The sequence below is a fragment of the Zosterops lateralis genome (assembly GCF_965231275.1).
Source record: "Zosterops lateralis genome assembly, chromosome: 5".
Classification (NCBI taxonomy): Eukaryota; Metazoa; Chordata; class Aves; order Passeriformes; family Zosteropidae; genus Zosterops; species Zosterops lateralis.
In genome coordinates this window covers 70,882,402-70,907,994 of record NC_139766.1, presented here as the reverse complement: position 1 = coordinate 70,907,994, position 25,593 = coordinate 70,882,402, and the positions used below count along the sequence as shown (strand labels likewise).

General features: G+C 39.5%; 1 protein-coding gene across 21 annotated transcripts in view; it reads left to right on the top strand.

The window, feature by feature from the left end:
• ANK2 (ankyrin 2) overlaps positions 1 to 25,593 on the top strand; it is a gene marked incomplete at its 5' end in the record, with an annotated part of 231,179 nt that overhangs the window by 105,252 nt on the left and 100,334 nt on the right. For all 21 annotated transcript variants that reach the window (XM_083862155.1, XM_083862139.1, XM_083862137.1 and 18 more), the window contains 3 exons: positions 10,908 to 11,009; positions 17,915 to 18,013; positions 18,527 to 18,625. In XM_083862155.1, the coding sequence (XP_083718281.1) occupies positions 10,908 to 11,009; positions 17,915 to 18,013; positions 18,527 to 18,625 (300 nt within the window). The remainder of the gene's footprint in view (positions 1 to 10,907; positions 11,010 to 17,914; positions 18,014 to 18,526; positions 18,626 to 25,593) is intronic.

Genomic DNA, 25,593 nt, shown 5'->3' with positions numbered 1-25,593 from the left:
TGCCTTTCTGGTAGTACATTTTTTTTGGCTGGATTTTTTTGACTAGTTTTATGTTTTATTTCACTGACAACACAGCTGGACCCGTTCTTCATAGAATCACAAAATGGTTTGGGTTGGAAGGGACCTTAAAAATCATCTAGTTCCAAACCGTCTTTTTCTCCAGTGTTTGTGATAGGAAACATGCAGGTGGGGGAGGGACAGTGAGACTCCTTGGGCTGTGGAGGAGGATGGGCCTGCTTCCTTTGCCCAGATGGTTTCACTGGGCATTAGAGGATATCCCCGAAGCTGTTAGCAAAGGTGTGGAAGGCCCTGTGACACAAATAAGCAAACTGAACCAGTCCTCTGGGCACGTCCAGTCTCTGAGCTGCCCTTCAGCATAAGGTCAGCCCCTAGAGGAGGCAGGAGTGAGCAGCGTGTGATCTTTGAGGCTTCTTTTCCTTTTCATTTTTCTGGATACTTTTCATTCAGCCTACGCAGCTTTTCATAGCAGGCAGAGATCAGGGACTTTGATAATGTCTTTGATATGTTCAATCATAAGATCTTGGCTTTATGTGACCCTGGGAGGGACTGGCCAAGTTTCTTCAGAATGCCTGTCTTGATTCAGGTTTACAATGCTTGGGTGATTACAAAGCAAAAGTCCTGTATTTCCCTAACAAGGTTTGCAGTCTCTCATCATCCTTATGATTCCATACAAAAGTCAAAAGAAAAAAAGGTGACTGTAAGTTAGAAATGTCAGTAAAGCTTTGTTCTGCAGGGAGAAATTGTATATCTATTTTTTTGCCCCCGAACAGGAATATGGTATCCAGCACAGTACCCTGTTAGCTATTATAGATTTCCTCTGCCTTTATGTAACTGTAACCATGCTCCCTGTCTTGGCTCATTAAAATGAGTTGCCACATCAAGCTGAATATGATGACTCCAGGAGCCTAGTAGCAGATACGAGGTTCAGAACAATTCAGCTGATATTCAGCCAACTCAGATGGCAAAATTGCTTTGCTAATCGAATATTTTCTAAACTATGAATCAAATGCAGTTTGCTGCTTCAGTATTTCAGACTACCTAGGACAGACTGCTCTCTGAGTTTCAGCACAGGATTGAACCAGACTCCTGATGCAACATTCATAGCTTTTCCTCCCCTGCTCAAGGCAGAGGATTTGGCAAGGTGGATTTTACATCATTTGTTGCTTTTCTGCAGGTGAATTTAAGTGAAACTCGTTCCTCTCTCTGATGACCAGAACTGAACTGTTTAAGGTTTAGGCCCAGGATTATAAGACTTTTCCTTTACTACTTGAGTGTTCCTTTTACCTCTCTGTATGAGTAAGATCTCTGAGATGAGTCTTGCTGAATTAAAAACTCTGGTAACACCATTTGTTTACATCTATTTTAGCCCATCTCAATGCAACATGAAATAATACTTTTCTGTTGTATGGAACAAGTACATTTGAATCAATGGGCGATCGGTTAATGGTGTTTGGGTGGGTAAAGCAGTGGGACTCTTTAGCATGGATGGTATTAGCACATTCCTTTTATTAGGAAATGTCACTTTGGCCATAGGGAATGAAAAATTGAGAGTGATAGAATTATCAGTCAACAGTCTGTCATAAGCTTCACTTACAGCCTGGATTTTTTTTTAAGCCTGGTTATTATCCTGCACGATAACATTTGGAATGGCATCCTAATTCTTTCTAGAGGTGTTCTAACATTATTATCTCTATCTAGGAACATCATCAGTAATGGAAACTTGCCATGGAAACCATTTAGATGCCTGCCAAGTTCTACAGTTGTTACCAGCCCCTCAATATCTCAATATATGGTATCCAGAGGATCCTAAATATTTTTTCCTTCCTTTAATATTATTCAGTTCCCCTAGAGGAAATCTTAGTTCCATATCAGTATTTAAGAGACATCAGTCAATGTGTGTGTCAACTAGGAGAATCAAGACTAATTCTGTGGCTCTTCTGAACGTACCCCAAATCCTTACTGTTTCAGGAAATGACTAAATGATTCTTTGTCCCAAATTCCAGCACAAGAAATGGTCCCATTAAACAACAGGATTATACACTTCTACTTTTTAGAGTAATGAAGATAATTCTAGTTTTTAGGATTAATCAAACTATAAAATCTTTCATTCTTGAAAGTTTGGGGTTTGGTTTGTTGTTTTTCAGGGTGGTTTGAGTTTTTTTCCTCTTTATTCTTTTTTAAATACAAAGTTCATGTTTTCCAGGTACATTTGAGAGTCTTTTTTCAGACTTGTGCCAGTGGTAATTCAGACACCCACACGTTGTTTCCAAGCAGGGATTTATACCAAAAAGTTTGTTTTGGAGAAGATGAATAGCCCAGGGGAAGGACACAGATTACACATGCCTGAACTTCAGCTAGTACTGATGTGCTGTCCCAAATTAGAACCCTGACAACTGATGTTGCTTTATATTGTAAAATCAGTGTGGATTAAAATAACTTCTATCCTTTCAAGTGCTGCCTTTGGAAGGGACATTGAGCTGGGGAAAAGGCTTTTATTCCATTCGTTTCCATAGAAAACTATGCAGATTTGCCTCAGTTCTCACAAATCCTTCGTTGACACAGTACAATCAGCAGCCAGGGCAGTATGGCAAATTAATGAACGGAGTGGGAGGACTCCTACAGATGTCTGAGGCAGCTAAGGATCATAAAAGGTTTATAGAAAGCATTTGCTTCTTGACTAAGGAAGGGGTGATTTTACATTAGTTTTCTCTTCCTTTTCTGCTGCAACTCTATTTGCCAATATTGGCCCAAATTCAGGAACAAGGTGAAGTGTGTCTTTAACCCCCCTCCCTTTAGCAAATTACTTAAATCTGTTTAGTCTGAGATCAACTAGACTTCAAGATGTGGTAAAAATGAAGTGTAGTTTAAAGCAGTTTACCAAAATATCCTTTTATTCTTCTCCTGGTAAAAAACAAAGCCAAACTAATCAGGCATTTGTGCATTCCAGCAGAGAGAAAAGAGTGGCTGGGTGGTATCCTGGAAGCTCTGGAATTTCACAGAGTTGGCAAAAGAGTCAAAGGTGTCAAAATATAACAACAAGCCTAAAATTAAAGTAATTCCCTATGAATAATTGAGAACTTTCCTATCAATTACAAGACATGGAATAGCTGAAGCCTGACTTTTCCATTAGTAAAAATTAGAAGTGTCCATCAGCATTACTGATTGTTCAGTTGTGTCTGAAGTGATCTTGGAGCAGGACCTGGTGTTCAGATGGGGCTGTTACCTTGCCAGTTTCCTCCTCCTTATGTTACTCAAAAATATGTTTGTTGGGATAATGTAGTGGTGATAACAAACTTGGTGAATTTTAAATGCAGCTTTCTGAGAACCGTCTCATAAAAAGATATGAAACTACCACAGAACTGTTTTATGCAAATATTGAAATCACTGGAAGTTAATGAAAATATGTTGGACCCGTAATACATTTTTTATTTATAATGTGCATAAATCATAAATCACTTAACCTAGTTTATTTTCTGAGCTTCTTTTTTTGCCACAGTTCTTTCCATCTCCAGTCATACCAATGAAATTAATTTCTTGAGGATACTCTGAATCTTGAATCTTGCTGCCTGCTGTATCTCCTTTGGGTTGCAGCCTCTTTGTCTGACACAAGAAAGCTTTTACCAGTGTATATATTAAATGTAAACATTATCCTTCCCACCTGCTCTAGCAATGCGTGATTTGGGCTCCTACACATCTCTTAGCAGAGCTAATGAGAGAATATTCATTCTGAGGAATGCAGCATATACTCAAAGGAATCCAGTCGATCCTATCCCAGGTTTCTGGGTCAGGGAATAATTTTCTGTGTTTAAAAATGTTTTGATTTGAAATCAAGGGTTGTTTGAATCCTGGGTCATATGCAGTGTGTAGCACAAAAGCTTTCTCTCTTCCTGTACCTATTTCACCATCTTGTTATTACAAAATATTTTTTGCTGAAAAATATTTGCTGAAAATATCAACAATCTTCATGGCAAAGTGTGAGGTCATGTCCGCAATGTCTGCAACAGTGTGGTGAGGGCAACTCCAGCCCCAGCTCCAGCTGCGTGCCAGAAAATGTGGTGCCAGCTTTTCCATATCCTTCATGATGTTCTATGATTAATTGGCCTAAGTACTCAAAGCACCTTAAATTATTCAGGTTCATAATATATTCTTGAAAGAATATTTTAAATTTTTTTGATATATAATCATCAATATGAACTTAGGGAGGCAGACTTTTGACATTTAAAAATAATTAATTACTAAATGCTATTAGCTCCATCTTGGCAGAGAATATTTAGCTTGCTAGTGATCTCTTACCTCTGAAAGCTTATTTTCCTCTTCACATCTCACAAATCCTGGGATTCTGCTTGTCTTAACAAATATTAGTTTATTGTAAGGTCAGTTGTGTCTTATTCCTGGAACATGACGTTTGTTTAGTGAAAGCTGCTTTTTTAGAATTGTGGCTTTTCAGTTCAACTATTCATGAACAAATTCCACACAACCAAAGGTACACAGCAGGATGAATCTGATCTGAAATGCCTGTACATGGTTGAATGAGAAAAGCTGAGCAATAAAAACCCTTGTTTTGATATTGAAATAAGAAAATTGGGCCCATTCTAGAGATCTGTTCATCTAGGAATTTAGATACTGAAATTTCTTTAGGATCCGTGGTTTAATCTGTCTTCCTTCAACACTCCTAGTAAATGAATAAGATGAAAACATGCATTTTTTGGGCAAAGGAAGTGGCTTTGAAAGCAAAGCATTTCAGTATTTCTTCTCTTTCAGAAGATGAATGTTATTTCATTAAGGGCTGGGAAAATATGTGTCCATTATAGCTGTTATTATCTCATTTAAGTAATTTTTCAGTGTTGGATTACTGAGCCTGTTCTACTGCAAGTGGAATATTTAGATCTCATTATGGCATGTATATCACAACTACAGCCTCAGACCCTTCTCTGGGGGTTTAATTAAAAGCAAAAAATACAAAAAAACCTTTGCGTCTTTGCAGTCACTGCTCCATCTTCTAGAGTGATGCCCTTTGGAGATCAGCAGCACTTTCAGTTCAATTAAAAAAAAAATCAGTGTACAGTAGATAAAATGTGAGCACTGATGAACTTGCTGGCAAGTTTTACAGAAAGTATTCCATGAGGAAAAGCATTATATTTGAATTCCCATCTTTCACATCTGAATGATGGAATGGAAGAAGGTTCCTTAATGGGCAAAAATTTGTGTATGATGAGTGAGTTGGGTAATGGTAACACCTGGTCTGTGCCACTTTTAGAGTTGCACCCAATTAAATGATGGCTGGTTGGAACAGATGGTTCCTGAAATCAGAGCATAACCAAGCCAATTGGGACAAAATTTAGTGGTTGTCTCAAGGGTAGGAGCTTAAACTGACAGTTTAGAAAGTAGAGAATAATAAAAAAAATAATGTTATGCGTTTGCATACCTGTTTTTTTTCCCCTTTGCATCATTAAGCACTGAATAACATCAAGAAACCATGAAAATTTGAGTTTAGAAGGTGCAACTTTCCTTCTGCCATGAGCTGAATTCTCAACTCCAGGCATTCCCTGAATATATTAACATGATGAGCCACCAGTCAATTAGGAGCTTCTTAATGAGGAAGAGTTCACAAGCTATCAGCATTTTGCTAATTATAGAAACAGCTGTTGGACAAGCAGTGCCTCACAACTCTGGAGTTTGTAAATGGCGTTAACACTGTCACCTACCCCTGCCATATTGACTAATTGTGGCTTAATGCTGGCTTTACCTGCTATAGTAACACAGGATTCACCTTAACATCAAAGGCTTTTTAGCTGATAACAATTTGAATTTTTTGATTTATGTAAAGCAGGTTTTTCTCATGTCTGATCAGGGACAATATCTTCAAAAGTTATAGCTCAAGAAGTTTTTCTCCATAAAACCAAAGCAGTGTATATCCCTAAGTCCATGCTTGAAAAGTAAGTCTGAAAGGTTATTACTGCTCAGATACATGTTGTAATACACAAACAAACCAAATAGGTTAAATTAAGGGGTAAGCATATTATTTGGATATAAGACTTGAGTTTGGAATTTGCTTTTTATCAACATTCCATTAAAATTTGTATTTAGTAGATGAGAAATGTCCAGGGGCCCATAGTGCTGGACTGTGTTCTCTCACAGAGATATTTCTGATTTTGAACAGTCTGGGGTTGTTCAGCTTACTTGGGGGGGAAAAAACTCAAATCCAACCTGCAGGAATAGTTTTTCTACAGACACAATTTAAAACTTTGAGTATTTGAATGGTTTGAATAATGTTATGATGAAAGCTATCCTTTGAAAACCAAAATCTTCTACTCCCTGTCTTTTTTTCTTATGCATGGAGCTGGTTTTCACTAGCAAATTTGAATATTTGGAGAAATTTTTATGGGTTTGGCACAGCATATGATTTCAAGATTTATTTTTGCACTTCTCTCTAAAGTGTCTTTGAGAAACAGGTGTGTGCAATGAGTGATGTGGTACATAATGGAATAGGAAGGGCAGCTAGAGTGGGGACAGAGGAACCAGAAAGGAAGGTCTGACTGTTTGGTTAAAATACTAATTTCCATATATTATTTATTTACTGAGATTTCCTGAAATATATGTTTCAAATTCAGGTTAAGTAGCAGCAATATAATTAGCAAGAAAGAGGGAGAATCCACAGTCATATATTCATATGGTCACTTGATTATATCTTGTATTTCCTTATGCAATATCTGACAGCTGGGCAGTTGCAAAATAAAGTTTGTATTTGTGCTGTAAGTGTACTTAAGCTTATACTGATGTTTTTCACATTGTAGTTCATTTGTTCCTAGTGGTCTGAAAATTCTTATTTATAGCTGGAATTACCAATCCTCAGTCAAAAGTTCATGAGAAATTTAAAAGATAGGAGATCTTTACAAGGTACAATAACACCAAATATTCCTCAAAAGTCATAGGTTTAGGAATGAACCTTCAGTGTCATCTAGTTCCACCCGCTGCCACAGGCAGAGACTCCTTCAAGACCAGGTTGCTCCAAGCCCTGTCCAACCTGGCTTTGCACATTTTCAGGGATGAGGCAGCCACAGCTTCTCTGGGGAATCTGTGCCAGGGCTCCCCACCCTCACAGGGAAAAATAAATCATACCATATTCTTATATCCTGTTTCTAATGTATTGATTTGATTGCCTGACCCTGGTGCCTGCATGTACACAACGTCAGACTTAATTCTGCCCGACTGAGCTGAGGGTGGTGGGCAGAGCTGCCAGCTGAGATTTTGCACATTAACATGTCAGCTTTGGGGCTTCCCAAATTACAGGGCTCTCATGTTCTTGTGCTCACACAGTGAACTCTTCTCCTGTAAACCTCCCCTTCCCTCACTTGGTAGAGCATTTGCTCTCAAGCCTGATCTGCTTACATTGTGTAGAACTCCTAAGAAAACCCCTCAGGGGTGTGTGCTCGGGAAGAGGAGATGTGATAAATACCATATGGTGCACGGGACTCTGGGTCTGTGGTTTTGTCTTCTCTCTTGTGAAGGAAGTGCCTTCAAATGACAGCCTGTTGGCAGGTTTTTTTCACCACTCACCAAACTATAAAGGCTGATATGGTGGTTTCTCTCACTGAGGAACACTGAGGGGCTCTTAGGGACCATGAAGGGGCCAGGATGAGCTGTGAGGGACTCTGATAAACGGTGAGGGGCTGTGAGTGGCCATGAGGGGCTTTCCAGGGGCTCTAAAGGGCTGTGATGGACTCTGAGGGGCTCTGAGGAGCTGTGAGGGGTCTGAGGGGCTCTGAAGGGCTCTTGACAGACTGTGAGGAGCTTTTGACAGACTGTGAGGGGCTCTAAAGGCCCCTCTGAGCGCTATGAGGAGCTCTGAAGACTGTTACTTGTATAACAAAATGTTCCAGGAGATTACAGAATCCACTGGAAAAGTCCACAGATCCAAATTCATTGTCTTCTGAAACGGGGAGGCTACAGGAAACTGCTGCTGTTGTTTACTGAGGGGATTTTGTCAAAATGCATTTGAATTTGAAGTGCGCTAAAGTGAATGAATGTCTGAGACAGTAGTGCTGACAAAAATGCTTTTAAAAAACATTCAAAGAATAGGGCAAAGGACAAACTAATGACAGCCTGCTGAAAAATTAGATTTGGCCAGCTGGGAAAGAAAACAGATCTGAATACTCCCAACTTCTAAGTCTTCTAATCCTTGTAACATGCTGCTGAATCTTTCAAATATTTTGTGGAACCCGTCTCTGGTATTTGTATGGGAATTAATATATGAAGCGTATGGGTTGTTGAATTACTCTTTGTGCAGACAAGAAGTTAATATTCCGCATTCTGATCAATATTCTGGTGTATGGCAAGTGTTCAGTGTTTTGAAGTGACTCAAAGTGATGTACACTGTACACTGCAGTAATTTGATTATGAGGTAATAAAATTATGAATCAAGGAAATGAGAATCTATTTGGAAAGCACGGCTTGTGTCTTCTTAGGCAGAAACAAATGGCATGTAGTTGTGTGGGCTTAGCTACAGTCTGAGCTTCCAGCAATGATGGAGATGTCAGCATTTTTAACTTTTGAATTATTCTATGTGAAAAGTTATTCTGTGTGAAAGAGAAACAAGCAATGATTGATTCATCCCTAAGAACCCAAAGCTGTATGTGGTAATTTGTTGCATCATTCTTTCTGTTATATATATTTTATATAAAGTTGGCTTTTCGCAAGATGTGTGCTATATAGTAAATAATGTTGTGGTAAGGATATAGAATATATATATATATATAATATAAGTTTTTAATTCTGCTTTTAGAAAAGTAGGTATAGTGGTAATAACTGATGCAATATGCTTAAACTGTCTGTTTGGTTGGGATAACATTCAGCAAACATGTAAAGAGGACCCTGCTATTGATACACTACCTATCAACATCTACCACCTGAAGAAAGCACGGACCAAGGCCCAAACTGGACGCGATAAAAAGGACACAGCCACGAAACACGCATGCTCTAAAAAGGCGGACCCAAGGAGGGGCCATGCAAAACTGTTCCTGGAATATGTAAATTAGTTTATGGAATTTTATGAATATTCATATATCGATGTAACGGGAAGAGTATTTAACGAGTGTCTCTGAGAAAGCAAAATGTGGACTTGGCTGAATGCCAAGTCGGCCGGCCGTAATTGGCTTTTTCTTATCTCCTAATTGTCTTAATTATTTTATTAAACATAGTTTTTTTAAATTTACCAAAAAGTGAACTTCGTTTTTCACATTTCTTAACCTTTTAAAAGTATAAAGCTGATGATTGTAGTTTTGCAATGGTAAATTATTGTTGTAGTAGTAAAGCATGAAAAAAACAGGAGGAAAGAAGGTAAAATGTGTGCATTATTGAGGGCAAAGATGCTTTTCCCAACCAGAGTGTCCAGCTTTACCCCTCATGCACTCAGGTATTTGTTCTTGGTTAATGTTTTTACCAAGATACTTGATTTTTTCAAGGATATTTAAACATTAAAACTTAGTTTGGTGTCTTTATGAGCACATCCTTCCCTTTCCCCCTCCTGCATGTTTAGAAATATGGCCTGTTTTCCCAACAGTAAAAGATGTGGAAAATGTGCTGAAGTTGTCTGAAAAGAATTTAAAGGAGAATATTTTTGTCTTGGCACGTAGCACAGTTGCAAGGACGACATCCATCTGTTGCAGATTAAAATAGGTTGGAATCGGGGATTGTGAAGCGAGTCAGTGCAGTGTGATAAGCAGGGTGACCGAAGGAAATGCACTGCGAATTGGGCAGCTGAAAAAAGTGGCTGGAAGTGGGAGGCTTTTGGAATATTCTCATGATGTGAAGGAGCGGCTCTGCCCGGCGTTGGTGACAGGGAGGCGGGATTAGCTGAGACCACGCTCAGAACGGAACGGCGGGTCTCAATCCCACAGTGTGTGGGCATCCCCCATCTCTGGGCTCACAGCCCGCAAACAGCCCGTCGTGCTGGTTCACCTGCTCCTCGCACTCGCTCCCACTCGGTTCGTTTAACTGGGACAATTTTGGCTGTCCCTGTACGCGCTCCCAAACGCTCATTCCGTGTCCTCGTTGTTTCTGTGGCACGGCTCGGGTTTGTCTCCTGGTCTCAGGTGTCTCAGTAGCCAATCCGCCTGTGGGAGGGAACACCCAAATCTGGGCTGGTCTCAAAAAGTAGTTTTGTGTCACAGACAAAGGCAAAGAGGGCTGAGGCATCCCACGCTCCTTTGCTTAACAGTGCATCCCACAACCTGGTTGGAAAATGAACACGTATTTTTATAGGCTTTTTAAACCTCTTTTTAACGCGTGAGTGCAGGCGGTTTAGGGATGGGAATGTTTACAACATGATCCTGGATTTAGATACTCAGCGTTGAGTACTTCATCCGCTTTGTTCTAAGGTTAGCTACATGCGCACTGCTGCCCACTGTGAGTGTATGTATCTAAAAATAATAGATCCAAAGCTGTAAATAACGTCTATACAAATCTATAAACAACATACATAAATACACGTATAATACATAAAATTATATATATATAAGGAGGTCATATATTTATACACAATTCCCCTGAAAACTAGAGTTAGCAAGTTGATGCATTTATTTTTCTTTGTTGACAATATCAGTTACTATGATTTATGGTTGGTTTTTTATTTCTTTTTTAGTTCTTGCTAAATTTTGAATGTCAGCTATTATTGCTCTATTTTGCTCACTCTGACAGGTCTGCAGTTCTTTTGTGCCATTATTGCCTAATTTAAATATGCTAATTAATTCAGATATAACTCCAACTCAGTTGTTTAATGTTTTTATTCTCCTGCAGCATAAAACGTGGAAACCTTTCACCGCTGATGAAGTTCCACTCTGGTTTAAGCAGGGGCTAATTGGAGAATTAATTTTTTTCTCTTTTTACAGTCTGACAGCAATGCAAGCTTCCTCCGAGCTGCCAGGGCTGGCAATTTGGACAAAGTCGTGGAATACCTGAAAAGTGGAATAGATATTAACACCTGTAATCAGGTAAGGTATTTGATGGACAAGTTTTCAAGAGTGAATTGCAAGAAACCTAGGCACTGTAGGGATGTGATTTACGTCTTTATCCTGCTGAATGTGGCATGCTCAGCCCATGGATTTTCCTCAGCCATCCCACATGAGGCACCTGATCCCCTGAGCGCTCAGGTGTGGGAGTCTGAGAGTTTCCTTGTTATTTTGTGAGATCTCAGGGGGTTGGTAAGCACTTGAGTGGGTGTAGCTGTAGCTGCACAAATAACTTGTGTCCAAGCAGATTAAAATTTTGGCACTTACCTGCACTGGCAATGCAGTTCTGGTTACTCTCAGATGGCTAAAGGGCTTTCACCTTGTTTCACAAAACTAAATGTGTTTTTATCACTGGTCAACAATACCTACAACATAACATAAAAGGTACTTAAATGTTGCACTTAACATACTGTCTCCACTTTCAGGGAAGTTATTACTGCTGTAAAAATAGACTATTAAAGTTTCACCATTGATGTGACTATAATGTGATACAATGTTTTGGCTTGGCTCTTTTGTAGGTCTGTCGTGTAAGTGCAATTCATAGCTTAGGGACCTACATTTGTAAGGTTTATTTAACTGACTGGAACCATCAAGTTTAATAAGACTCTAACTGTTACTTAAAATAAATAGGCAAATAAGTGTCTGCATCAGTTCTGGGAAGTGTCTTGGCTTTCTAGTGAAATCACTGCAGTTTCTTTGATGAGGAATTTGACAGCTCAGGCTTTATGGTGCCCAGCTTTCCCCTAACTCTCAGCCAGATTTGATCAGGGTGACCACTAACTGGACAATGGCTGTGCCATTTGGAAGTAAAGCCCCAGAATTGTGACCACTATTTCTTTTGTCAAAATAATAATAATAAAAAAAGGAGTAAATGGGAGAATAAGGAATGAAATCACCTAAAATATTTGACACCATCACCTTCCTTGCTGAAGGAAAGCTGCAGATGATTAAAGCAGGAATATGTCAAATGGAAGCTGAGGCACAGGAGTGAGAGCAAATCTGTTTGCTGTGCCAAGGAATTTAATGATGAAGAGGATGAGAGCTGGGGCTTTTCATGTTCTGCTTATTGAAAACATACAGAAATGTTCTTGTCTTGTTGTCTAGGAGAAGGTTTCCTTTAAAATACTTACTGTCCAGGAAAAACTTCCCAAGTTATATGGGACATGACCTGGCAAACTTCAAGTTGCCCACCTAGGAGAAAGTAAAGTTGGACTCAAGTTGTTATGTTCAAATAGATCCAGAAAGTTTTCCATGTTTATTACAAGCACCAATATTAACAAAGAGATTCACCCCCAGGACAGAGCACAGTTAATACGATAATTAATTAGGAGTACTACAAGATATTTTCCCCCAGTGTTCATATTCTCTTGCTGGTTATGGGAGGAATATGACAAAGGTTGCTGCAGATTTATCTCCTGTGCAAAGTGCTTCCCACCTGCAGCTGGTGACAAAGCTCCCCTTGCACTATGTTGGTGAGATCAGAGCTTTCACTACCCACTGAACACAACAAAGCACTTCAGCTTCTGGCAGACTCCAATTCTGGTGCTGTATAAAATTACTTACAGATATTTTTGGTAACTAAGATCCTCAGCGCTTCCACTGATCCCTGCCATCACTGGTGTATTGTGAATTTTGTTGGGAGTGGGAGCAGACTCCCTCTGCTAGAGGTCAGGGAATATTGAGTAAGCCATGGCAGCTGCTACTGCAGCCTTCAAGCTATTCCTCCTCCTTTGTCTCCTCCTCAAGGTTCCACAGGAGTGTCCATGTCATTGTGTTCCAGCTGCCTAAGGGAGGAGCAGCAGACACAGTCTGTGCAAAATGCAGGGGTATATTTTATTTTTAAGATTGAGATATCTCAATGCTCTTTTAAAAATGAAGCCTTGTGTATGCAGGGGTATTTTTGCTCAGCAAAATGCTATTTTTAGATTAGAGCTCATCTGAGAAAACCTTACATAATGTTAAATATAAGCTTTCCTGAATAGAGAGAACACCAGGAGATTCTTTCTTCAGTTACAATGTTTTTTTCTCAGATCTGGAATTTTATGTTTTTACAGATAATCAAAGTATTTTCCCAACACAACTGTTGCCAGAATATGATGAAGCTTAATGTTTCTGGATGTACTGAACACAGAGAGTAGTTAAGGAAACAATTATATATTTAATAATTAAATATTACTTTGTTGGATGCTATCATCATAACAAGTTCACTTATTATGGAATTGCCAAGCACTGATTCTGAAAATCATAAATCAATTCTGTTTATTTCTGGAGAGAGTTAGAAATATCAGGGGACAAAGTTCTCCAGTTTTATGAAAAGTCCCTTAAAAAATCCAATTCCTTGTATTTTACAGGATGGATAAGCAAGAGCCCTTGGAAATACTTGTTTCCTTTAAAGCTGTTTTTCTATGCTACAAATGTAATTTTTTAGGATGTGGCTACTGTTTCTACTTAATGTAGCAAGAGAAAACAACTTGCTCCTGCATCATGTTTGAAATGTTACTTAGCAAAACCGATGTTACACTGTGCCTTTGTGCAGCCCAAGGTTTCAGCAAGAGTTAGAGCCCAAAGTCTGACTATTCTGAGAATTCATCAGCTGCCTGCTCAGATTTGAAACTGAATTGGGGATCCAAAGGCAACATAAAGCAACATTTCTCCATCTCATCTTTGGAGACCTGTCAGTTTTCAAGGTGATGTCTTGGAAGGGAAAATGCAATGAGTGTTGGCATTTGCTTTGGAAAAGTCTTCTGTCTAATGCCTTGATTAGATCAGGGTTAAAGTATTAGGTAGTTTTGAGGGCCTCCAGCTCCAAGGCTTTTCAAATTTCTGTCAGTTTGGCTTTTGCTCTCATTTTGTTGACTTCTTTTTAATTTGGTTGGTCTCTGTTCCTTCAGTGACAGTGGGACAGAGCACAGCTGTTAATTACTCCCCCCTTCCTTCCCTCCAAGTGGAAAGTCTCTGCCTCTCCCAGCAGTGCCCGCTCTAGTCTGAAGGAGCACTGTAGCATAATGAGGTCGGCAGCACCACATTTGATGTCACTCTCTAGGTTAATTCAGTTTCTTGACTTACTAGACTACAAAGCAACATAAAGGGAGAATTTTTCATAACCTGATAATGTTTTTCTTTTTTTTCCCAGCGTCCACTTAATTTCTTTATGATATTTTTAGGGAAAACTTCCACAAACATTTGGACTTCAGAAAGCCATGCCCAGCTCTCTGATGTGCCCTTTCCCAAACCTCTCTTGAAAAGAGGTTGCCACATGCTCGTTTTACTTCCCCAAGAGATTTATTCAGAGGACAGTTAGCAGAGCCATCTATTAAAGAGAGAAAAGTATTTGAGCTTAACAAAGACTGTGGTATTGCTTTCTAGTTTCTGCTTCTGCTGGCAAAAGGAGTTAGCACCACCATACAGAGTTAGTCACAAAAGTCTTTTAATTTTCATTGTGTTTTGAAGTTATGCTTTGCTATTGGGCTGTTATCATAGAACCTTTCCCCCACTGCCTTCAAACACTTTCTTTTCCCCATTTCTACATGTTAAGTTCTTTATCATCCTCACTAAGTCTCACCAGCAGAAAGTGAGCTGAGCTTTCTAGGACTGCCAAGTTATTGTCTGTACCTGTCACTTAGAGCTGAGCTTAGAGGGAAGGGTCTAAAAGACCACAGAGCTCTGACTTGGCTGATTTAAAACGTCCTTTGAACTACAGGTTGATCTGATACTCTGCCAAGACATTGCTTTTCCATGGTGTCAGTTTGCTTTGGCACAACAGGGTTAGGTGGGAATGGGAGAAGCTGTTGGATCTGGGTGATGTCCCAGAAGGAGTAAATGGCACAGCAGGACTGATGCTGAACCAGGCAGTGATGGAAGAGCTTCCCTTGCATGAGGATTGCTCCGTGAGGCAACTGAATACAAAGGCAGAAGTAGCAGGGAATATTTTTGGGTGAATTCCAGACAAAAGCAGTGTCACTAGCTGTCTTATGGGGAATAAGTGACTGACCTTGGACCAGCCTAAAATAAGACAATTTTAGGATGTCCAAGAAATGCCTGGACTTTTCCCGTGTGGTGAAAACACCCAGGGTGGCACCACAAGAAGTGCTGTCAGCAGTCAGTGGTATGTGCATGTTTATAGCACTCCTTGGGATAGAAAGCACTGACATCTCTGCCTCAGTGGTAGAGGGGAAAGAGAATTGAGGGAATCAGGTACTGCAGGGAAGCACTTGGGAACAAGGACCAGCTTGAAAGTCTTAGAATTACATTATTTTATGAGAGTTAAAAGTACCAAGGAGTCTCCAAAAGAATGACAGTTATGGCACATGCAGGCTTTGTCCTTATGCAGCACAGTTTTGCTTAGCAGACAACTAATTTCACCCTCCCCAACTTTTTGGTGGGCAGGGGAGAGAAAAAGGGACATGTCAGAAACGTTTGTTGTTCTGAACTACAAAAATCCAGTTGACAGGAACGGAGGAGTTGCATTGATTAAATCTGAGATTCCATCATCAGAAGTAGCAGGGATCAGCCACGTGGGCTGGGAAATAATTGCAGCGTTGGTTCTGATTAGGGAGAAAGAGAACAAAAGTTGCTTTAAGGCTTTGGTTGTGCTGGCCCTCAGCATTTAAAGTGCAGAACTTGCTACTGCTTACCCCAGCTTGCTTTATTTAAGGAATTACGGAATTTGAATGTCTATAGTCCTATTTTTTAAGCTAGAGTTTCTGCCTGTAAGCTTTTTACTGGACTTCAACTGTTAATTTTACTCATTTTAATTAAATTAATTAATTAAATTAATTAAAAAGAAGTCCCGTGTTGCAAAGAAACTGAATTTATGCAGCTATAACAACTTTCAGGTGCATAATGTGACATCAACAAATACATGACTCAGAGGTAAGAATACAAGTATTTTTACAGATTAAGCACTGGGACAAGCCTTACTCTCTCCATATTTTGGCACATGGTAAACTAAAACAGAGGCTTATCCTCATCCTTTTGCATTCAGAGATCTTTATGGGCCATGAATTTGCAGTTTCTTTGCTGTTTCTTCCCAAAGACTGAGGAAGGTTAATAACATGTCACAGCAATACATCAGCTGTGTACACTGTGAGGACAAGCTGCCCTTCAGTTTCACATGGAAAGTGTTGATGACAGAATCTGTGAGATCAGAGATGAGGACAGGTCTTTGTTCTAAAATGATGAGGAGAACACTGTGTATTTCCCCACAAAATACTATTTCAAAGCTCTCAGCCACTGTAGGTAGTAATTATGGTTAGTTGATACTCAGTTGAGGTTAAAAACCAAGAAAGATCAAAGCTTTCTGAAACATGTTCAGCCTGCAAAATGTTCCCTGATGTGTGCAGTATTCCTCATCATAGCGATTATGGTCACCATATATTTTTGGCTGAGGATTTATCCTTGACCAGGGCATGGCACTACTCATACCCCTGGGCTCTGCAGCTCCGTAGTGGGAGTGTTTCCTCTGGAATAAGGATGTTCTGGTTGCTGTTGCTTTTCCCACATAATGGGGTTTGAAACCACATTTCTCATTAACATTTCCTAACTACCAGGCTGCAGAAGGGTGTTCCTCTGCTTTTGGCAGCCTGTGGCTCTGGCCTTCCTTTAGTTCCTTCGCTTTTCTCATACTTCCACTTCTGAATTTGACCACAAAATCTGCCTCTGCTGCAGAAATGCATTTGGATTGCTTTGTCTGAAGCCATTGGACCCACTCCCATCAAATACCTCCTGTGAAGTGCTAAGTGCTTTAAAATCTTGCTGGGAATTACAGGCTCCAACTGCCTCTGTGAATGGACAAATAAGACCCAGAAAGTTGCCTGCTTATTTCACAATTAAGATGACTCTGAACTACTCAGAGACAAGCAAAGTGATAAAAGTTACACAGCGCTGAATTTGCTGCTGGTTATTCAAACACCTGAGCATTGCTCCTGATGCCTACAATATGGAAACCAGGAGAATGCTGGAGGGAATGGCAGTATTTGTCACTGTCACCTGCCTGATGTAGCATGAAAAATACCTTAGGATTGTGAAAAACAGGTTGGCAATTCAGCTACAATAGACTGCAATTTCATTTTTTTTCCTTTAGTGGAAGGGGGTACTAAGAAGAAGGAGATCAAGTTTCCATGGCAGGAATTTATATAGGATAAAGTATCCTGTTCCTGTTTAATGTAGAGAGGATTTAAATGCTGACTTTCTTAGGTTACCTTTTCAACAGTCCTAGTTTTTATTTAATTAATTCTCTTTTCCTTTTTGACTGAGATTGCAAAACCTCGAATTTTAGTGAAGATGTGCTCATCAGACAGCAGCAGAAGTGCCAGATCAAGGATCAGTTTGCAAGTCAAAAGTGATCAACAGCCATTTTAGCCTCTTTGTGCTTTTAGGTTTCTATTTGATACGAGTTGTCCCAGAGGAGAGACCAGGGCTGAGGGTGGCTCTGTCAGCATGGAATAACCCTGATTGAGTGGACACATCCTGTGTAATTTGGCTAAGTCCTGTGGTTTCTCAGCACTGATAGAACCTCAGCAGGGCTGCATAAGGTTACAGTAAAATAAGGCAGAAATACACTCAAGCTTTTAAATACTGGGTTCTATGGGTGATACCCAAGGTAGTAGTCTGTGATAATGGGAAGTTATATGAAAATAAGGAATCTGTTCTGGATACTCACAAAATACAGTTTTTTTTTATTAATTTGTTGCTATGAGAAAAATTCTATGGGATAAGTTTGTCCCACAGAGCCCCAGCTTTAACAGCCATGTCCAAAGTATCTGACTTATGCAGACAGTCAGCTAAGAGATGTAATGGTATTCCAGCTCCTAATCTTCTCCTTATCCCAGGGTGAGGTAGGAATGTGTATGTGATATTTGTAATGGATCTGGCCCTTGTGCTTACAGAATGGGCTCAATGCTCTGCACCTGGCAGCCAAGGAAGGCCACGTGGGACTGGTACAGGAATTGCTGGAAAGAGGCTCAGCTGTGGATTCTGCCACTAAGGTAATCAATGCATGTCTCTAAGCTTATTCAATGCATGTGAGAAATGTAGACAAACCCCCCAAAAAGTACAAAATAAGAGAATAATGTAAATACCACACTGATATTTAAACTGTTATTTTTGTTATGGCCCAGGAGTTGTCTTTGCTGAAGCTCACTGGTAGTAAATGAAGAAGAAAATATAATTTGTAGTATAATACAGGGGGAGCATTAGAAATTTTTAGCAATGCCCGATTTTCCTTATTTCCAGTGACAGGTCCTCCTTATTTTAAGGAGAATTAGTATAGCTCCAAGTAGTAGATTTTTTCAAATCTATGAAAATCAATAATGGACTTTATCATATCCAGAGGCTTTTCACCCATGGGCACAGTGGAAAAAACACCTGTGGGGTAAGAGTTTTCCTTTTAGCCTTTCCACAGGCAGGCATGGGCACATGAATGCTATAAAAACCTGCTGATTGAAATGATTCCTGAAGAAGGATAATAATAACTTGAATTTTCCCCTTCCTTCTGACAGAAAGGGAATACAGCCCTGCACATTGCATCCTTAGCAGGACAAGCTGAAGTTGTCAAGGTTCTGGTGAAGGAAGGAGCCAATATTAATGCACAGTCTCAGGTATGATGCTCTTTTCCCTTCCCACTTCTAAAAGTTATTTGGTGTGCTCTTATAAGATCTGAGATATTAGAAACTGCTTCTAAACATCGAAGCCTGACAAATCAAGCAAATTGAGGCATTCTCTTGTAAGTAGAATAAAAGTAAATACTGAATTGAAGTCATTACATGCTCATTATGTGATACAGGAACTCCTATTGTTGGTGAAAGAAAAATTTCTGAAACAACTTATAGAAGCATGCTAGGAATTCCTACAAGATTCCAAAGTGTATAAATATTGTATTTTAGTGGAATTTAGTGAACAGTAACGAAGAAGATAATTTCTCAAGGGCTTGATTTGTACAGTTGCTTTTTTTTTTTTTTTTTTTTTGGCTAAAAATTTGCAGATAACTTACTCCAGGTTTCCAGACTCCTTCCTTATGTGATCAGAAAGAGTTTTCATCAAAAGTTTATGGTGTACATTTGAACTGGGGAAAATCACCTTGTCCTGGCAGGAAAACCAACTGTAAAAACTGCTTTCCTGTTTCCACTGACATGAAACTTGTCTGGTCTTCCAAAACACACCAGAGGACAGGATGGTGTCCCTTACCTATTATTTCCTTTGATTAGGATTAAGAACCATTTATCCAATAAATAATTTGAATTAATGTCTGTAAATGCTGCCTTAATTATAGCGGCAGTCTGTAGCTATAAGGGGCTGAACAGATGGTATAGATAATAAAGAAATTGCATTGTTCTGAAGCTCTTGGCTGGTGACATCCCCAAAAAAACCATTTTCCTAGCACTAGCTCCACACCTTGCTTACCCAGACCTGGGAAACTGGCAGCTGGAGGGTTTCCTGTTGTTTGATGTTACACATTCACCATGGGCAGGGTAAGGTAAGTAGAGAGCAGGAGATGAATAAATGGCTTTACAAAATGAATGTTTGTCTATTCCTTTAGAATATTTTAAGACAAGAGAAAGAAACTGAAAAAAACTTTAAGTTGGCTGACTCCAAGATTTAAAAAATATATTCTTTATTACGCTTTTTGCCCCAAAATGATGGAACAGCCCTCCCAGTACAGCTGATGATCTGTTGCTTGCCATGCCCTATTCCCTTTAGCAAACTCCTTTCATAATAAGCAAGCTGGATGATTTCTTCTTACATTTATCAGCCTTTTCATTGGTAATAGAGGATAAAAAAAGTCTTTAATGTTTTGAGCATGGTAAGAGAAATTACTGTTAAAAATAATACTTTCATGAAGCATTACACCTCAAAAACCTTCCTAAGGGCTTTTCCTTATGCAGAAAAAATAAATAAGGTTTGCTAAATTAAAAAAAGAAAATTCAATTAGGTTTCAAAGATGTGTTCATGGGTATTATTTTTTTATAGTATTCTAGTTTTAAAGACATTTATTGTTAGCACTAGATGCTTTGTGTAATGTACACAGAGCTGTTAACAGGCATTTGTTACTTGACTTGAGTTAATCTGATGGAGGACATTTTCCCCATTACTGCTCACTGGTTCCCTCCAGGCTGGATGGATTGGAACTGCTGGGATACAGATGTCCTGCCTTTGTGCCTTGTTGTCTTAATTAAACAAGTCCTGTTGACTTGACCCGGAGTGGGAGTCCTTAATGTGGTGTCATCCAGCTTTGGGGCCTTTGGGTTGTGTCCTTCTGGCCTGATGTGCTTTTCCAGAAGAGATGGATAAGAGCTGCTTCAGGCAGGAGATATTCAGAGGCTCTTGCTGCCACTGCCAAAGTGGAAGGGGTCCCTTAATTATAAAGTAATTTTTTAATGCTCCATGAATGGAATGAAGTTGGTGAATGCTGCCAATCTGTTCAAGGTTGCATTGATGTGTCAAGAATCACATGTCATAGAAAATAAATGTTACAGAGGAAAAAACCAGAAACTCTAAAATTAATAAAGAAGAGACGTGGTTTATCATAGCAGATGAAGTAAGGTTCGAACGTACATAACCACAGCTGGTTAAAAAGAAAAATATGAAGTTAGATGGGGAAAAAGAAAAAAGAATGACTGAACAGAATGTGCTTGAATTCTCAAAATCTCAGGTTTTCTTGTCTAGAAACATGTCACTGATAAAAAAACGGAGAAGAAAAATAGGAAAGAGCTTAATTGAGAAAATGAGAAATGAACAAAAATACAAACTAAAGGTAAAATGCAATTCAAAAGTGAGAAATTATAACTGAAATGCTCAACTTCCTATATTTATATTTTCCCTCATTTTATTTTTTAAAAATAGGTGCCATATTGTCACTCTTAAATCTTTTAGCCACAGTTGTTACTATTGAGGGTATACTGCATCTTCTCCTTGATATCTCTGTTATTTCACACTTTATTTTTTTTAGGCCCCTGTGAAATGCCATTTGCTTGTAGTGATTTAGTGCCAGGAGAGTTACTCTGGTTGCTGCATCACTTCCTCTTTAAAGAATTCAGTATCTGTCAAGGCAATTCTTGTTTTCAGTGATGACAGTTTCCCCTAGTGACAAAATTTCTTCTCTGGTGGTGAACTGGTAGATAAAGAGTAGTTGCAACTTGAGCTTGTTCAGTTTATTGTTTTTCCTTTCATTTTCTCCATTAAATTGCCTAAAAACACTGGCCTTTATCAAAACTTACAAGCAATGACATCTGAAACACCACACTCATTTTCCAGTTCCTCGCAACAGCCAAATAATGGAATTATCTCAGGAAATGCTATTAAACCCACTGTAACCACTGGCTTTACAAACCCCATCTGTGCTATCTGAGGCTGTTAAGCATTCTGAGCTCTGATTTTATAGATTTTGGGTTTCTATTAGATTACTTTGCTTTGCCCTTCAGTTTTTTGTTGGCCTTCAGAGCTGCTATTTTGTTAATCTTCCTCTTTTTAAAACTCTGTTCCTTTTGAGCTAACATGTCATCACTGCTATTTTTAGAGAAGTAATTTCTATTTTGAAATGAAGCCTAATTGCACAGTGATTACTAATTGAGTGACTCCACTTCCAGTTGCGTGCATGCCGTTTGAGAGCTCACATCTTCAGGCAAAGGCTGGGGCAAGGGCACACCCAGAATGGCCAAAGGTCTACAAGATGCTGCTCTTTGCTGGCATATTTCCATCTAGAACTGGACAAGTGTGGAATTTTTTGCTCAGTTAGAGGCATCTTTTGCTAAAAAAATTAAATAGTAATTATATGTATATCATGGGTATCTATAAGCCCTTTGCTTGGTTGATTCCACACATAGTTCAGTGAGCAGACCTAGACAGGTTATTATCAGGTGAAAACTATTTCTGCAATTTCTCTCCTTTTCAACATATTAGGAATTCTTATGTGAGTACTTGAATTTTCTCCAGGTGGAAGAAATAACACCAGATTTAGTCATTCCAACTCTTTCTTTTGATAAATTACTATTTGTCCCTGTTGCTTTCTCTTTAAGTCATCCTGGACCATCTGACTCATGTACAGGCATCAGAGATGTCTGATCACTGGAAATCAATGTTAAATCAGTTCCAAATGTGCTGATAGCCTGACTGCAGCCATCCTCATAACTGAGTGTACCTGTAGACTGTCCCTGCAGCAATGATGCTGAGCTGTCCTGACCATGCCTTCCTAAGGGAATGGGTCCATCCTGACATTCTTCCATTCCACACAAGGTCAGGAAAAGCCTCCTGTGGAGAGATGCACCTCCAAGGATGAGGCACTTTGACAAACTCCATGTGATTGAGGTACAAAGCTGAAAAGTAGAAGGCACAATGAAGAAATACAATCTGCTCCTGTTTGGGAACTGTAAGGGAACTGTCATACCTTGGAGTTGCCTAAGGAAGAAGTGATTCCCTTCAATTTTAAAATTCCTGCCTCTGAGTTTACAATGGAATGTGTTCTCCATTAATGCAGGTTGTATTTTGACCACTGCTTTGTATAGGGGCCCTCACGAAAGGAGGAGCTACCTTTTAATCATCAGATTATTTAAAGTGACCCAGATACAGAGAGCCAGGATTAGATAAATCAGTCCTCCCCCAAGCTGATTTTGTTATTTAAAAGCCCTTTGGTTTCCTTTCCTCGATATCCTGCTCTAAGAGCATTGGGAACACTTTAGCCAAGCAATATTTTTGCTTTATGTTTGCCCTTGTTTTGGTCACCACTTCCTAGGTAAACATGCAGGAGAGGCTGTAGTGACTGTTCAAGCATTCTTATTCAGACCTCTCATCAGATGGAAGGCAATCCTTAGAAGCAGCACATTTCCAAGCCCAAAGTGTGCTCCCAAAAGGAGGGATAAAAGCTCAGTGAGCATCCACGTTCCGTGTGACTACAAAAGCAAGGGGAGGATTTAGGTGATTCTCAGAGAAGTGATCAGCTTGTCTTTGTCAGGATGCCCTGGGATTTGCTTTACCAGGGATTGCTCTCCCCATGAGTTGTAAGGATAATCTAACTTTTGGAATGGAGCACATTTTGCAGAGTATTTGCTACTCCATTATGACAAAAGGTTTTAATCCCACCAACAGGGCTTTCTGCTTTTATATCAGTATACTTAGAGAGGCAGATTTTTAGCTGCTGTGCATCAAGAGGGGCCACAGTTGGTGATTGCTAATGTAATAAAGGGGTAGGCCCATTATTTTTTTCACTGGAGGGGAAAGAAAGGCCTTCTGGAGGATTATATGGATTTTGGGAGATGTAAACAAAAGTAATACAAAAGTAAAGAAAAGAATGAAAAAACCCAAATATTTCAGCAAAGACTAAGAACAAACTGAAAATATTTACAGTATATCTTAGTCAATTTACTGCTATGAAAGGATGAATGGTCCAGATGGAAAGATTCTGATTGAAACAAGAAGTGTTTTTTTTCAGTCAATAACACTTATTCTTAGAGCATATAACCTATAGGAGGCTGCAGGAACACAATAGGCCAAAGGTGAGGGCTCAGCAGACCACCACATCATCTCTCTCCCCTGCTGGGATGATGCAGTGGTGACTGTGAGAACCAGGCAGTGCAAATGTTGGCCAGGTATATTTATGAGTGTGAGGATGACTGAGCCACAACCAAATACATAGAAACATCTTTTTTTTGTTGTTTTTAGTGCAGCATTGTCTTCCTTCCAGCTCTCAGCTACACACAAAAAATGAATGCTTTCAGGACTGCTTTTCCCTTACCATATTGCAGAAGGCAAACTCCAAATGCACTTTTGGATGAGTGCCCAGATTCAAATCTGAGACTCTTCCCTGACTAAGCCTTTGGGCCCTCACCTGTGCCCAGTATCAGGGTGGTGGTTTCTTGGGCATGACCAATCTGTTCTCATCCCATCATTCTCCATCACCTCCCTTTCTATTACAGGCTCCCTTGGTGTAAAAATGCCATTTCCAGAGCATAGAGCATCTTGATTTCTGCCTGGTCGTGTTTCGGGCACTGTTATTACTTTACTGTTCTTGAGGAAAAGAAATTGTGATATTTGAAGCTGCTGAAATAGAATATTTGTGCTCTTTAAATTCAGCATCTGGGCTTGGAAGTGACTTTGACTGACACTTCCCCAGAGAGGGGCCTTGCTGTGGGGAGGCAGCAGGAGTCATACACATAGTGCTGCTCTTGGAGTCCTGGGTGATCCCTCATGAATGAATTTGCCAAGTCTGTCGCAGCCCAGGCAGCATCATTTATCCATAGGCTTTGTCATGGTGGTGAAAGTATAGAGTGGCAAATACTATTTATATTACTAGAGAATTCGTGAGACAGCTGAAGGTAGGCCTCAGCATCTGCCATGTGTGATGGATGCAGGAATTGTCATCTAAATGATTGGCTGACGCTTGCTGGGGGATTTTACAGCAGGTCAGAGTACAGTAGCTTGCTTCCCCCTTAGGGTGTGCCACTCTACATCCTGCACTTCTGTGTGCACAGATACTTACATCTAATCTCTGTGTCATCCTTACTAGCACTTTCCAGCTTTGTTATCAAAGGAAATGATAGCCCAGGCAAGTGAATACATAATGTACTGCTCACTTGGAACGATGGAGGAAAGATTCTGCTCTGAAAATATGTGGTGCTTGCATCAGAAATCCACAGCGTTTAATTTGGTTGTGGATGTGTCTAAAAGGTGTTTTTACTGAATCTCTCTCATAATGTGGATATAGGAGCTCTTGATTTGAATAAGCCCAATCTTTCTTCAGAGTAGCCCCCTTTCTGTTGACTGTATGTCAAAATTATGTTCCTTAGGCATCCTAAAATTAAATTATATTAATTTCCCTATATCTTATACCCTTATCTTCACAAATTTCATGGTTGCTGTTAGATTGAATGTAAATATAGATGTCATAGTTCAATTATTTATGAGATGTTTTTTCATGAAAAAGAGTATGAATTATCTGTTTCATGGAAAATATATTTTAATGGAAAAGAAAAATGAAGGTGAATAATTGTTAAAGTTACTGCTATGTTAAAATTCTGGATTTTGATGTAAGCTAAGAGCAACAAAAAAGAGACTTCAACAATTAATATAGGTACATTGATCTATCTATCCTTAATTCACCCTTTTATACAGAGAATCTCTTCTGCTCAGATATAATCCTCTTATGAAGAGTTTATTTATAGACTGGCTGGAAATAATGCTCTGAGCATAATGCACTGAGCAAAGTTCCCAGAATTGGGATATTGATGGTTCTGTCGAGATATATACTTTGAATTTAGCTTGCAGATTGCATTTATTTGTCGCCCTTGTATTTCAGTGATTAGAATTAGTTTATTGCTTGGATTGTTGGAGGATTTTTCACTGAATCCCAAGAAGGCCTGAAGATGGAAGAGGCACCTCTGGGGCTCATCTTGTCCCCTCCTCTGCTTAAACAATGTCACCCACAGCAAGCTGCCCAGGCATATGTGCTGGTTTTTCAGTATTTCCAAGGATGGAGACTCCAAAGCCTCTGTGGGTAACCTGTGCCAGTGCTTGGTCACCCTCATAGTGAAAAAGTGATGCTCAGTTTGTGCCCCCTGCTCCTGTTCTTTTCCTTCCC